This window comes from Strigops habroptila, chromosome 4 (genome assembly GCF_004027225.2).
Source record: "Strigops habroptila isolate Jane chromosome 4, bStrHab1.2.pri, whole genome shotgun sequence".
NCBI lineage: Eukaryota > Metazoa > Chordata > Aves > Psittaciformes > Psittacidae > Strigops > Strigops habroptila.
The window spans coordinates 60,747,109-60,759,920 of record NC_046358.1 but is presented as its reverse complement, the minus strand read 5'-3'; the positions used below and the strand labels follow the sequence as shown (position 1 = coordinate 60,759,920).

The following is a 12,812-nucleotide window of genomic DNA, read 5'->3' as shown; positions in this document are numbered from 1 at the left end:
TTGGAGATTGACTCAGTCTTAAAGTATCCAGATGCGTACAGTTGTACAAATATCTGTGGAATTAGCTCACTGAGGTCTGGTCCGCAATATTTTTAATTGACTTACATGTTCTGTGGGAAAAGAAGAATCATAAAAAGTCTTTGCTATAGCATTCCAGTCTTCACCGGGGTCTCCCTTGGGGGCTCGGTGGATACTAGAGGTATTCAAAGTGTCGGCAGCTCTGTTAAAACTGGTAGAACCTGATTGACAAAAAGGAAATGGCAACAATTGCAATTTAGTCTCTAGGCACTAATTGTAAAGTTACTAAACTTCTGGTTTACCTCTGATCTTAAAAAATCAAACATTTTTGGTTTAAATCACTGAATCTCTGTTGTAGGCTTTTCCCTCTTCATTTTTTCTTTCATGTATTTCTGCGTCTATTTTTGTATCTGAAGATGAGGTATGTTTCTACTCTGATCAAAAATGTTTTATACCGTTTTCACACACTAAGTTAATGACAAATATAAATTGTGATTTCCAGAAAATGTATGTGTTCTGAATATTCTAATGGAATATTTTTTTTTCAAACAGCATTAAGACTCGCCTTCTAATAATGATGATAAAATACATAATTACTGACATCCTAACATCATATTCCAAGGTGAAAACAAAACCCACATTCTAAATACAAGGACAAAGAACATTTTAAATGAGGAGTCTTTTTATAAATGGCTATACCTAATATTTCAGGGAATCAGGCTGTAGCTATCTACTAAAGGTAGGATGAGCAAATTAGTAGATTAATCATAGCAGAGATATGGCTCCAATCCTGCAGTGGCTTTATGCACTGCTAGTAGACTCCACTGAAACCAATATAAAGTTGCTTGCAAGATCAAAACGTAAGTCTACTTTCACATTCAACTGTTGTGTCACTACACAGATGCCTGTCGATCACTGCTACAACAGTAAAATCTTTGGTTTGTTCTGAAAACGCATGTTACCTCATAGTTGTGTAACAGTTAATTAAGAATACTGTCATTTTTCTCTTGGGAGGAAGATGGTTATGAGTTTGTGTTAGTTTTCTAAGAGTTTGCCAGGAAGAGCCTGTTCCCTGTTCATTCCTCTGTTTATTCATGTGGAGTGGCTGCTCTCTGGGAATGAGAGTTGTATAAATAGTAAACTGCATTGTGGTTAGGCAGTAGAAGGAATTCCCTCAGATAGGTTTACTAAACTCTTCCACCAATGCTCTTCACCTCTAGGTGTCCCATATGGCTAAAATTGTTTGTGCTTCATTAAGTAAAACTAAGATAAATAAATTTAAGGATGTTATCCACATGGATTCTGCTCCAGGTTTGCTATTTGGGAAAATATATGAAAACAAAACAAAGCAAAAGTCAAACACAAATCTTGGAAGCTACAGTGCTGAATACCAGAACGACTCTTGGGTGCCCTGCCAGTGAGACTCCAAAAGAGGTGCAGAATTCCCAAGTTGAAGTAGGGACCTGGCTAAATTAGGCAAGATGATGAGAGTGAGAGGCACATCTGGGACCTAGACCAAGATCCTCACTGTGAAGTATTGCTAGAATTCAAGAGGTCTGGTGACTATACTTGTCCCCGAGAAACTCACTGGGGGAAGTAGAGGTATATTAAAATCCCTATCAACTCCTTTGAGAGAATCTCCCAGAATCACTTCTTGGAATTGCAGTACTTTGCATACAGAAAGGTTTCTGACAAGAACAGGAGAAGAAACAGGAAAGAACTTCAGATAGTGCTGTTCTTACAGAAAAGATACATGAAGAACATCACATAACTACATGTTCATTTTCTTGAAACAGGTATCAAAATTCACATTATTAAAAGAAATAAGGTACCATCTGAAATCAGGATCCTCCTACCTTGCTACCACCACTGTTGTTTTAGGGAAAAAGACACTGCTGAAACTGAACTTCAAATACTATGCATCAACGTACAAATACACGCAGGCAAGAGACCAAGTGCAGAAATGAAGTTACCTATAAACCTAAATTCGTAACACCCGAACAGTATGCAGAAACCAGGCTGCTGGTTTTCTGCCTCACTGCCACAAAGCTATGGGAGTCAGCTGGGAGTCAGTTCCGCTTTTTGTACATTCAAGGGGCAAAGCTCCAAACACTACATCAACAAAGCCTCAAGTAGACACAAGCACCCTTTACCGTGGACCTAGCTCTTCTGAAAAACATCTAAGCATCCAAAGCTCCATTTTTCTACAAAAGTAGGGGCTTTCACTTCTACCAAAGCCTAAGAGATCATCTGCTCTTTTAAGCTTACAGTATGCGTTAAGAACAGAATCCACGTGCAAGCTTTATTTTGAGAAAGGAAGGTTCCTCTTACACTTTTGTATCTTATACTCTGGCCAGTTATTGAAGTGAAAGAACATCTATAAACATATTGGAGTCAGTTTGCTGTGGGAATAGAGATGATACATTTATTACTTTGGTAACAGATTGAGTTTAGAAATGGCTTTCGATAAATAATTATAGGGGTACCCCAGCAGCTAATTTTATTGCAACACAAACCTAAATGCAGTTTTTCCACATTTCAGTAGTGATTTAGAAACAGGGAGAATAAAGCTTCGATTTACTGTTTTGCATATGCAAAATTTTGCTCAGCAAATAATCACCAAGCGCCAAGAATAGGAAATGAAAAAGCTCCTTGAGCACTCTAAACAGCTAAGGGTGTTTTCCAGAGCTTCCAAGAACATAAGACTTCTCCTTTCACACATTCAACACTTTCAGATGGTTTTAAGTGTCCATCTGAATTAAAGATGTACAATAAAAGAAAAAAGTAGACTTTTTCCAAGCCCCATTCAAAGCAGCATCTACTGGTTCAAAAACAACTCTAATTTTTATGCAAAATGAGGGCACTGAATCATTTCCAAAAGCTGCTCAGTGCTTTTCAGATACATAAAGGGCCCAGCTAGAGTATGCTCTACATTAGGGTTCCAAATACCTATAAAAATTTGGTTTGTCATTGCACTTTTCTTCCACTAACGGAAATATGAGAAAAAGTTTTTTTAATTGGCTAATTTAGCAAACAAAAGCTGTTCAGTTGCATTTATATTATAAACAGAGAAGTTTCATCTTTTTTTTTTTTTTTCCATACCACTGAAATGGTGGGAGGTTTACATTTTTGTACTGCTACACAAAACTGAGATGCAGAAATGTCACATTTTGATAATTTTTCTAAGTATATTCAGTACATGCCTCAAACCAAAAATGCTTTTTTTTCTTACCCGGCCCTGTTTCTCTTCTGTCAACATTCTCACCGAGATTTTGGCACTGTGTTTTTGAAGTAACGTTTGTGTTTTCCACTAAGCCTGGCAGTTTCTCTTTCGAAAGGGAAGGTTCCGTGGAGGCTGAAGTCCACGCAGCTTGACCTCTCGTTTGATTTACTCTTGAACAAGAACCGAGGTCTAAAAAATTTACGTATACTGGAGTTTTCTCAGCTTTTTTATCTGAGGTTGAAAGATCAAAGGATGACCTTCCACTTATGTTTACTAAATTTCCAGATGTTCTCATGGGTAAAGAGCATGATTCTTTCAGGTGACCCTCAGCAAACTTCCTTCCTGGAACTGTACCAGTCAGCGAGAGTTTTTTCTCTTTTAACAATGTGTTATTTGCTGAATTATTAATCTCCAGGGAATGTCCATTTTTGATGGAGCATCTCTGAATATCATCATTCACTTTTTTAAGTGGAATTAGTTTATCTGAACTAATAGTTGTATCTGCTGGGGTTTTTTTATGAGCAATTATTTCAAGACCATCAGCCTTTACTAGAGATATGGCTTCAGTGTTCAAAGTACACGTATTTGTAGCATTCCCTGCTTGTTCAGTACGGTCTTGTTCAGGTTGCTTGCTGCTCATGTCATCCACATTTATTCCTCTTTCTATTTTTGGGAGGCATAAATTGAAAGTACATAAGAGAGACATGTTATCACTGCGTTCTTTTGTGGCATCATCACCGCTTGCATTGTCACAATAAACAGTTGGTACATTCTGAGCATCAGTTGCTGGTACATCAGGATTCCACAGTGTGCCATTCCTGGTTTTGTTTCTGCTATTGTCTTCATAATTCTCTTCTTCAGCGTCTACATGTGTCTGTTTAAAAAGAGGTTTATCTATACGCAAACCACTTGGATTTAACAAGATTTTTTCTGTTTGATGTAATCCATTGCCTACACGATTGTCACTGTCCAGCAACCTAGATTTTTGGTTTTCAGTTTGAGAATTTTCTTTAAGATAAGATAGGATACCAAAACTTAATTCTCTAGCTTGATGATTATCTGTACTTCTCTCATACACAGCATTCCTAGTGCAAAGAACTGCTTCAGACTCAGTTTCAGGTGCTTCAGGTGTAAGGGTGCTTTTGTTGTTTTGTACAGCATTTGATTTTTTATCTGCGTTAGTACAAATTGCTTCATCTGTAGTATTGCACAATTCTTGCTTGCCAGAGTCAGTCTCCTGACTTCCATTTTCCCTGCAGGCTCCTACAGCATCAGCACTGTCTAAAATGACTTTTCTTGTTTGCATGCAGCATGCTGCCGCTGGCTCAGTGCTGTCCTGGAGCTTTTGTTCTAAATGTGCACTGTTTTCATCCAGGAACATTCTACATGTTGCTCTCAGATTTTCTTCTTCTTTGTGCTCAGTGACATGTATTTCCAAGGTCTGTCCTTGGGTAATTAAATCAGTATCTGTGCAGAGGGTATTCCTGGGAGAAGCCTCCCTTTGCTTTTCTTCATGAGGGCTAGCAACATTAATTTCATCCTTAAAACTGTTTTCAAGAACTTGTAAATCTGTTAGAGTAAGTGTATTCTCTAGTTAGTGATAGATAACGCAGAGGTTAAGTAATGCTTTATTTTTACGGTTTATGATTTCCAAAGAGATGGACTCAAGATCAGTATCAATATTGATCCTTCTTATCTGACATTACACATACAAGTCTATCAAAAAAGTTGCTGAAGATAAGTAACTTGGAAAATATTTATAAACTGTTCGAACAGAAAATATGTTAACATTCTGCAGATTTTTAGATATGTCTTACAGTTTAAATATTTCCCAACTCTTATCTGTCAGCCTTATTAGTGAAAGGGGTCTTCATTATGAAATTAACACACATGCTTAATCAGCTATTGTGTGTCTACACAAAATTTAAGCCAGTGGTTACTACTGCAATTTGTCTTTATTTTTGAAAGTGGCATTTCTAGCTAAATGGAAACCAAAACCACTGTTTAAGGGACTACGTTCATACCAAAAGGAATATGCTGTGACTCAATGGTAGTGGGCAAGTGGGCAATAACAAGCATTCAGTACCAGAAAGGTGTTTTCTGAGAGATACACTCTGAGGCTGTGACCACTGATCTTTTAAAGCAGTCACTAGGTCATTAATAAGCTTTTAAATTTCCAGTTAACTTTGCTACATTTTAGAGACTGAGCATTAGAGACAAGGTACATTTCCCTTAGGTGGCTTAAAAAAATTGAGAGTTACAAAGTGCTTTGTACAGAAAAGTATTATAATCCCTATTCTCTTGAACTAGCATGCAGAAAGAGTATTGCAATAGCTTGAGGGGTTACAGCACACAGATCTTACTTAATGTTCCAAGGCAGCCACTAGAAGTACTGTGCTTTCATTTAGAGCTTTGTGAGTTTAGCATAGATTAGCACTACCAACACCAGGAATTTTATTGTTAGTACAAAACCATGTAATTCATTCTCTTGTCATATGCTGTGTCTGTAAACATTTGTCCTTTCTTCAACAATGCTACTTATCTCTATTATCCATGTAATGCTATTACTTTGTTCTATCTGCAATTCCTCAGTGCTTAAAGAGGAGTCCATTGTGCTTTTCACTTCAGTTTCTTCATGTCCAAAATTACCATCTTGTCTTACTACAGACTGCATACACTCATTTTCTTTCTGAATAGCCTGTATTTCACTGTCTTTTGAGTGTTCTTGGCCACTCTAGCATAAGAAGGAAAAAAAGATTATACATATTTTAATAATTTACTACAGTCATTGATTAAATTTCAGGACTTAGATTTAAAATTATTTTTACAATTCTGATGGAAAACAAAGACCATTCACCTGAAGTATACCAAGTTCCACTAAATGAAGAAAAAAAACCAAACCAGGCTAATATCCTAGAAGAGTAGGAAAGAAATTAGATCCTGCTATGGTACAGTCCACAGAGAAAAATTATACAGATTGACAGAATTTCTCAGAGGAAGGAATGTGTGTTGTGTATGTGCTGACTGGATCACTCCCTCGGTCTGCTGGCGGAATTAGTGACCTGCTCAGTAACCACATGCGGAAAAAACCTGCATGAGTGCTCTCTGCACTCAAACACACGTGCATACACACACATACTAATACTTTTTTTCCTAACAAGCCACCTAGGATTTTTAACTACATTTCATAGGCAAATTAGGCTTACAAATTTGCAATTCTTGTCACTGAGGTCCTCGTTCCCTCCCAGAAGGCTTTTTAACCCGAATTTGAGCCACATTCAACAGGAGTATAAGCTTGTAATATGCACCTACTTAAGGTTTAAGTCACTGTAAGGTTTAAGTCACAGCCTACTCCTGTATTTGTCTTTAGTTTTGAAAGTTGCGTTCAATAAAGTTCTGTGAAAACTAGGAGATGAATAGTGAAGAAATACCCTAATAAAACCACACATACATTAAAAAAAAAAAAAAAAAGGAAAGGAAGATGCATCCTTTATCATCATCAACTCTTTGGCAGCTGAAGGCAGGAGCATGTGCTGGCTCTTGCCCTAGAGATAGAATATGAAAGTAGGCAGATGTGGGAGGGAGGAGGGGTATTGCCTAGTCCATAAAAGATGTGAGAAAAAGCTGAAGATACTTAGGTAACTGGGTGCGTTGCAAAAGGAAGACTGGGATGCGGGAGGGAGTTACAAGCATAGTGCTTGGGCATCGGATGTGTGGGAAGGACAGAGTAGGAGGCAAGATGGAGGGAGGCACGTAGACAATACTGGTAAAAAAATGGGATTATTGCACTGGTGGCATAGTAGATGATGTAGAATACAAATCTGCAGGAAACAGTTTTCTACAGGTCACAGAAACATCCCAATGTTCCCAGCTTTGCTGGTTTGGGGGAGGGAGGAGTCATGGTGAGTGAAGGAGGGTCCTAAAAACAGTTTTCCCCTGCCAAATACTCCACCTTCAATTTGAAGTTTCAACTGAAAATTCTCTCTTTTTTCCTCATGATTTACCATCATCCTCCCTGACGTTCTCATTTAGAAGTTTTATATATTACATCTTTTTTGTTTTCTAAGTTTTTAATGAGTTCATTTTGCTTCTTGGCTATATACATCTTATTGTCACACTTTTCAAATACAAATACTAGGATTTTCCTTTCTCTTTCATGAAAACTGCAAGTATTTTATAATCTCTTACTTCTAGGAGCTGTTTATTTAGACAGAAACACCAAACACCACAATACAACTGTATAACTGTGCATACTACTCTTTTATGCAGGTAAAAAACAGCTACTACAGTGGAACTTACCACATGTCTTGGTACAGGCTGCACTGCTGAATGCACCTGAAAAGAAAAAAAAAACAAAAACCCAAACATGAAAAAGTGTTGTTAGAAAGGGAGAAAGGTGACATGATTCCTTTCTAGATTTTCAGGTGGGTTGAATAAATCTAGTTTCCATTAACTTCAGATGGCTGTTCAGCCCTTCAAAAATAGGTCAATGCATAAACTGCCTTTATATAAAAACTATTAAGCTTGAATTTTCTTTTCTTTTCCCCCCCTGTGATTTAGTAAAATCTAACTAAGCAACATACATAAACCTAGGATGACACTTCCCTCAACAGAGTATTTCATACTATGAAATTCGAAACTGTCTCAAAACCAGATCTCCCTGTACATACACACACAAAAGAATGACAATAACCCATTGCTAGGTGTAGCCCTATTCTCTAATGGTACACAGCTGTATTAAAAAAATTAAACTAAGTGTGAAACATAGTAAAGAAACTAAATTGCAATTTGAGTCTATGAGGTCTGACATGGTACCTTCCTTTAAAAAAGGCCTTTTGTTTAATTAGTGTTCCACAAGTGATCAGTATAAGGAAGTTCACATACATTCCAAATGTCATGCACCACAAATAATCGCAGGGATTTCAGATTGTACTAGGTGTAAAAATAAACATGGGCATATTTCTTGCAACACATGGAGCCACAGTCAAGATCTGCATCATAGCAAACACCTTCCCCTTTTATGTTTTACTAGACACTGACTCATTACTCATACGAAGTGAAATTCCACAAATCAGAATAATCAATATGACCTGCTACAGCTCCTGTAATTTCTTGGCAGTGCTCCACTGGAGCTGCCTCGCTTTTGAAATCTTACAATCATACAAAGTGGTATGGCAATTTGCCATAAGATAGTCTGCGATATATATTTAGAAGACATCTCCAATTTTTTTTTTTTTGCATTTATGAGCATATGCTTTAAGCTTATCTACTTTCAAACATATAGTGTTATCTTAGTAAGCACAAGTACTGTTTATCATGAACAACTGATGGTGTGTATTGATTCTGCACCAAAACATAATTTGTATTTCATTTTCCTTCACAGAAATTCTGATTTTTAAAAGTTGCACAATTTACAATTACAATTATAGCTTGTAGAGTTCAGACATTCTTTGGCCTGATGAGTACTCATTTTAAGTCTAATTTCCATTGCATTATTAAGCACATATCAGCAGATATGAACATGTGTGTATTCATGTATATATTCAGGTGTGCATATATATATGTATGAGCTATAAACATACATACACGCATTGTGAAGAAGTTGATTTTAAGTTCTTTCAAATTCTAAAATATTATTATGGTTTGTCATTTTACTGACAATTCATAGACAGTTCTACAAAAAAAAAAAAAAATCTGCTTTTATAGTCCTAGTGTCTTCCTATTTTCCTGCTACTGGAAGCAAAATCATATACATGTGAAATGAGTTTTCCCTTCTTGATTTGGATGTAAAAACTAATTTCCCCTCATTATTTGGATGTAAAAACTAATGGGAAAAATGATATAACCAACAGAACAACAGAATACACTCAATGAGCAGGGGAAGATATATGGCTTATGATGCTTCCCATTTTATCAATCTTACAAAAGACTAGAATATAATTTGCAATCCAGTTCAAGCAATGGGTAACATATAGCTGCAGGGCTCCACACACACTCTTTCCTTTTGCTCAAAAAGACCATCATCATGTGCATAACCATTTGTTGACTTCTCAGATGTGCTCTGAATATAGAGCTGAACATGGCTTTGGTTCACCCAGCAATGTAAGCTCAGTTCTAGTTCAACCTGCACTGCACACAGTTTCTACATCCTGCATTCATTACTTGTTGAGCTTGCTATGCCTTTGATAATTCTTGAGATGCTAAACTAAATAAAGATTGGGGGTTCTATTAAACTGAAGAGCTTTGCTAAATTTTGCTATATATATAAATATATATAATTATCTTTGTCAAAGGAAGCTCAGTGAACATGACAGCCAGATTAGAAAAAAATGTCTCATTCTCTAACACTTTTACAAGAAATGGAAAGTACTACAGCTATTAGAGACACTTACCTGCAGATTGTCCACTTGCTCAGAATGCTGATTTCCCTGAAGAGGATGAGAATCTTCAGGATGTCTATGAACTCCTTTAAGAGAATTTAGCTCATTTTTAATAGTGTCTATTTCTCTTCTCATGTTTTCCTCCTGTAGTAAGAGGGTACGCAGAGCACACAAACACAGATCTTACACTGCATGTTCAAATATATAAAACAGTATTTTACAGGGGTATCAATAGCTTAGCAAATTAAAGTAAATCCTTAAAAGAAAGTATAGATGCTAAGGAATTTCTTTGTACAAAGATAATTTTGAGCTCTTTCATTCAAACCAAAATTTTAACCACATTTCCAGTACAGAGAATACCCCTTTATTAATGGGGGTTTTCCCCACCATTTACTTCAAGTAGCAATGTTCAAAAAAGAGAGATTTGTATTTGTAGCTTTCTTTTGGTTTTGGCTCAAAGCTAAACATCCTCATCAACATTCAGTCTCTACCTACATCGTCAAGAAACTATAACAGCAAATAATCTACTTGGCACTTCTGTAAATAGCCTCAAGTATCCAATGCCCCTTCAGTGAGTACTTAACAATCAAATTTTTGTATTTAGTAAAAAAAGGATGGTCAAAAATACGAATGGAAGGGCAATTTTGCAGAAATATCTTCACTTAATTTACAAGTATTTCCAGAGCAGTATATAATGTAAACCATGATGACACTATACTTTCAGGTAGTAAGCGACCGAAATTCTAGTTAGCCATATGAGAAATATGGAGGTTGGGGGGGAATAAATAAACCTTCTAAAGAATAGTTGCAAACATTCCTGAGACATAAGCAGGGCCAATTCCCATGTCTATACAGGAAACTATGGTATAAGACTCTCCTAGGAACTGTGGAGATCATATCTTCCTAGGCCAGTGAGCATCAGAACAGTTCAGCTATTTTGCAGTCTCCTGGTTGCAGTCATCTCCATAGCAGCTGCACTCAAAAGAGTTAGCCTTAGGATTACAAGGACAAATTTGCATTATTTCCCCACAGCCTCCCTGAGACTCTACCTACCAAATTCAAAACCTTTCTGGCAGTAGGTGTGAATTACATAGAGATAAAAAAAGAGACTATTAAACAAACGCTGTTTTGAGTCTGGTTTCCACACACTAAGTAGATCTTACTGAAGAAGTTAATCTTACTTGTAAATATGCATTTATTATTTCAGACAGTTTTTACAGCTACAATATTTTGCTAATTATTTTGGGTTAAATAATTACTGCAGTATTCTTTAGAAGTAATGTAGTAGAAGAACAAACAGCAAATCTTGAAGACAAATTATTGTTTAGGTGACCACAGAGGTGAAGTCACTGAGACATACAGGATTTTACCTTTTCTTATCCCCTTCCACCCCACAGTCCACACTGAAAAATTCCTGTCAAGTCAGGGCCTCTGCTTTAATGCAAGCCTTCATTATCTCTACCCTATTCATTTTGAGGTGGCTCTTTTGTGGTTTTTTTCCTAGGCATATGGCCCTTCAGGAATACCTTTAGTCTAAATGGGTTTACATTCATTTTTTACTATAAGACTGTTTACAGCTTTTCAGGGTACAAGAGTGCAGCCTGGTGTGCTGGTATTCTCTGAATAAGTTGTGTAAAAAATTGCAAGTTTCCGGAAAAATACATAAAATTCAATGTAAATTAAAATCTGTATCAGCTTCCATGTCTAGGCAATGGCAAGTGCGTAATTCTGGAATATTTAAGTGCTAAATTCAAGGTAACACCTAATACCCGGGCTCTTGCTTTACAGACTGCAGAAGTGCACTGACCTTTTAAAGCACAGAAGTCAACATTTCTCCTACATCTACCTTTAAAAATATATTCATTTTTAGAAGAGTCTGCATTACTGGAAAAGAACTAGTTGTTTTTATTGTATTATTTCTGCAACATATTCTTGGCTTTTAGGAATTACCTGAAATGCTTGATGACTATTTCAAAAACCTCTTAATACTCTAAGATTTAATTTAATAAACCTACATCTTTTTTCCAAGTTCTTAGTGCTTTCTCATGCTCATTCTGAAGATTAAGGAACTTTTCTTCATTTTCCTTTGCCTTCTCCCTTTGCAGCTCATTATCTCTTTCAAGGGTCTGCAATAAAATTAATTATCCAAAAAATAATCAATACCACATTAATGAATTTTGATGTGTTTTATGTTGCTTGGACCTTTGCTTCTAACATGCTGGAAGCGCCATACAGATCAGTGATAATGTGCTATCTCAACAATAATTTTCATAAATTAACAGAAAGGTGCTTATAGTTTAGCTAACAGGAACCAGGGGGAGGTTATGAAAAAAGAAATGGCTATAAAAGGGTATAAAAACACTTGCCATTATTCAGTTTCACTGCATAAGTTTTAATGTGCTGAAAAAGTAATATAAAGTCCAGAGATGAGAAATATGAAATGTAGCACAATCTAGACCCATTGTACTTAAAGAAAAAACTACTCTATATTCAAAGAAAATATTTTTCTTTTTCTGATCAGTTTTTCTATCCTAAATTGTTTATCAACCTATCTTATAAACTGTATAAGCTTTAAATTCTAAAACATGTCCCCTGGAACATGAAGTATATGTCTGATTATCCTTTAATTTATTTTTATTAGATCACTGAAATAGGAGTGTATTAAAACAACAGTAATATTAAGTTTTATACTATCATAATTGTACTTGCAACATTTTTTGGTTAATTCTTTCAGCTTGACTGTGCTAAATCAAAGCAGCCTTCTGCAAATCAACAGTAACTTCACACACATCTCAGGTACTGTTGGAATTTTTATCCTATCACATTTTTATAGTAAACAATATGGAAGATAAAGGACTTGCTGAATCCATTATCTACTATACAGATGGCACAAATATATTTGATAATGTAAACATAACTTTAATGCATGCAGCTGTATGACCAGCTACATATTTATGGCTGCTGAGCTGCTTTGAAAGTCCACTTGAAAAATGTTAAGTTAGGGAGGCAATACTCCAAAGCAATTCCTTTTTTCTGAATCTTTTAACTAAAAATGAGTTCTACTTCTTGATTCACTTAGCATCAATTTTAAAATGGCTATGTTAATTTAACCTCACTATTAACACAAATATATTTTACAGGTACTAATGCTAGGAAAATGCAGACTACCTTGCATTTTTATACACTTTGAA

The 12,812-nt window shown here is 36.0% G+C and overlaps 1 protein-coding gene across 5 annotated transcripts in view; it reads right to left on the bottom strand.

Moving 5' to 3' along the window:
- Positions 1 to 12,812, bottom strand: part of CCDC73 (coiled-coil domain containing 73) — a 41,139-nt gene that overhangs the window by 3,763 nt on the left and 24,564 nt on the right. For 3 of the 5 annotated variants that reach the window (XM_030485138.1, XM_030485139.1, XM_030485142.1), the window contains 6 exons: positions 11,637 to 11,747; positions 9,634 to 9,765; positions 7,541 to 7,576; positions 5,810 to 5,975; positions 3,251 to 4,810; positions 106 to 239 (listed from right to left, as the gene is read on the bottom strand). In XM_030485138.1, the coding sequence (XP_030340998.1) occupies positions 106 to 239; positions 3,251 to 4,810; positions 5,810 to 5,975; positions 7,541 to 7,576; positions 9,634 to 9,765; positions 11,637 to 11,747 (2,139 nt within the window). The remainder of the gene's footprint in view (positions 1 to 105; positions 240 to 3,250; positions 4,811 to 5,809; positions 5,976 to 7,540; positions 7,577 to 9,633; positions 9,766 to 11,636; positions 11,748 to 12,812) is intronic. The other 2 variants (XM_030485140.1, XM_030485141.1) reach the window with 1 other exon arrangement.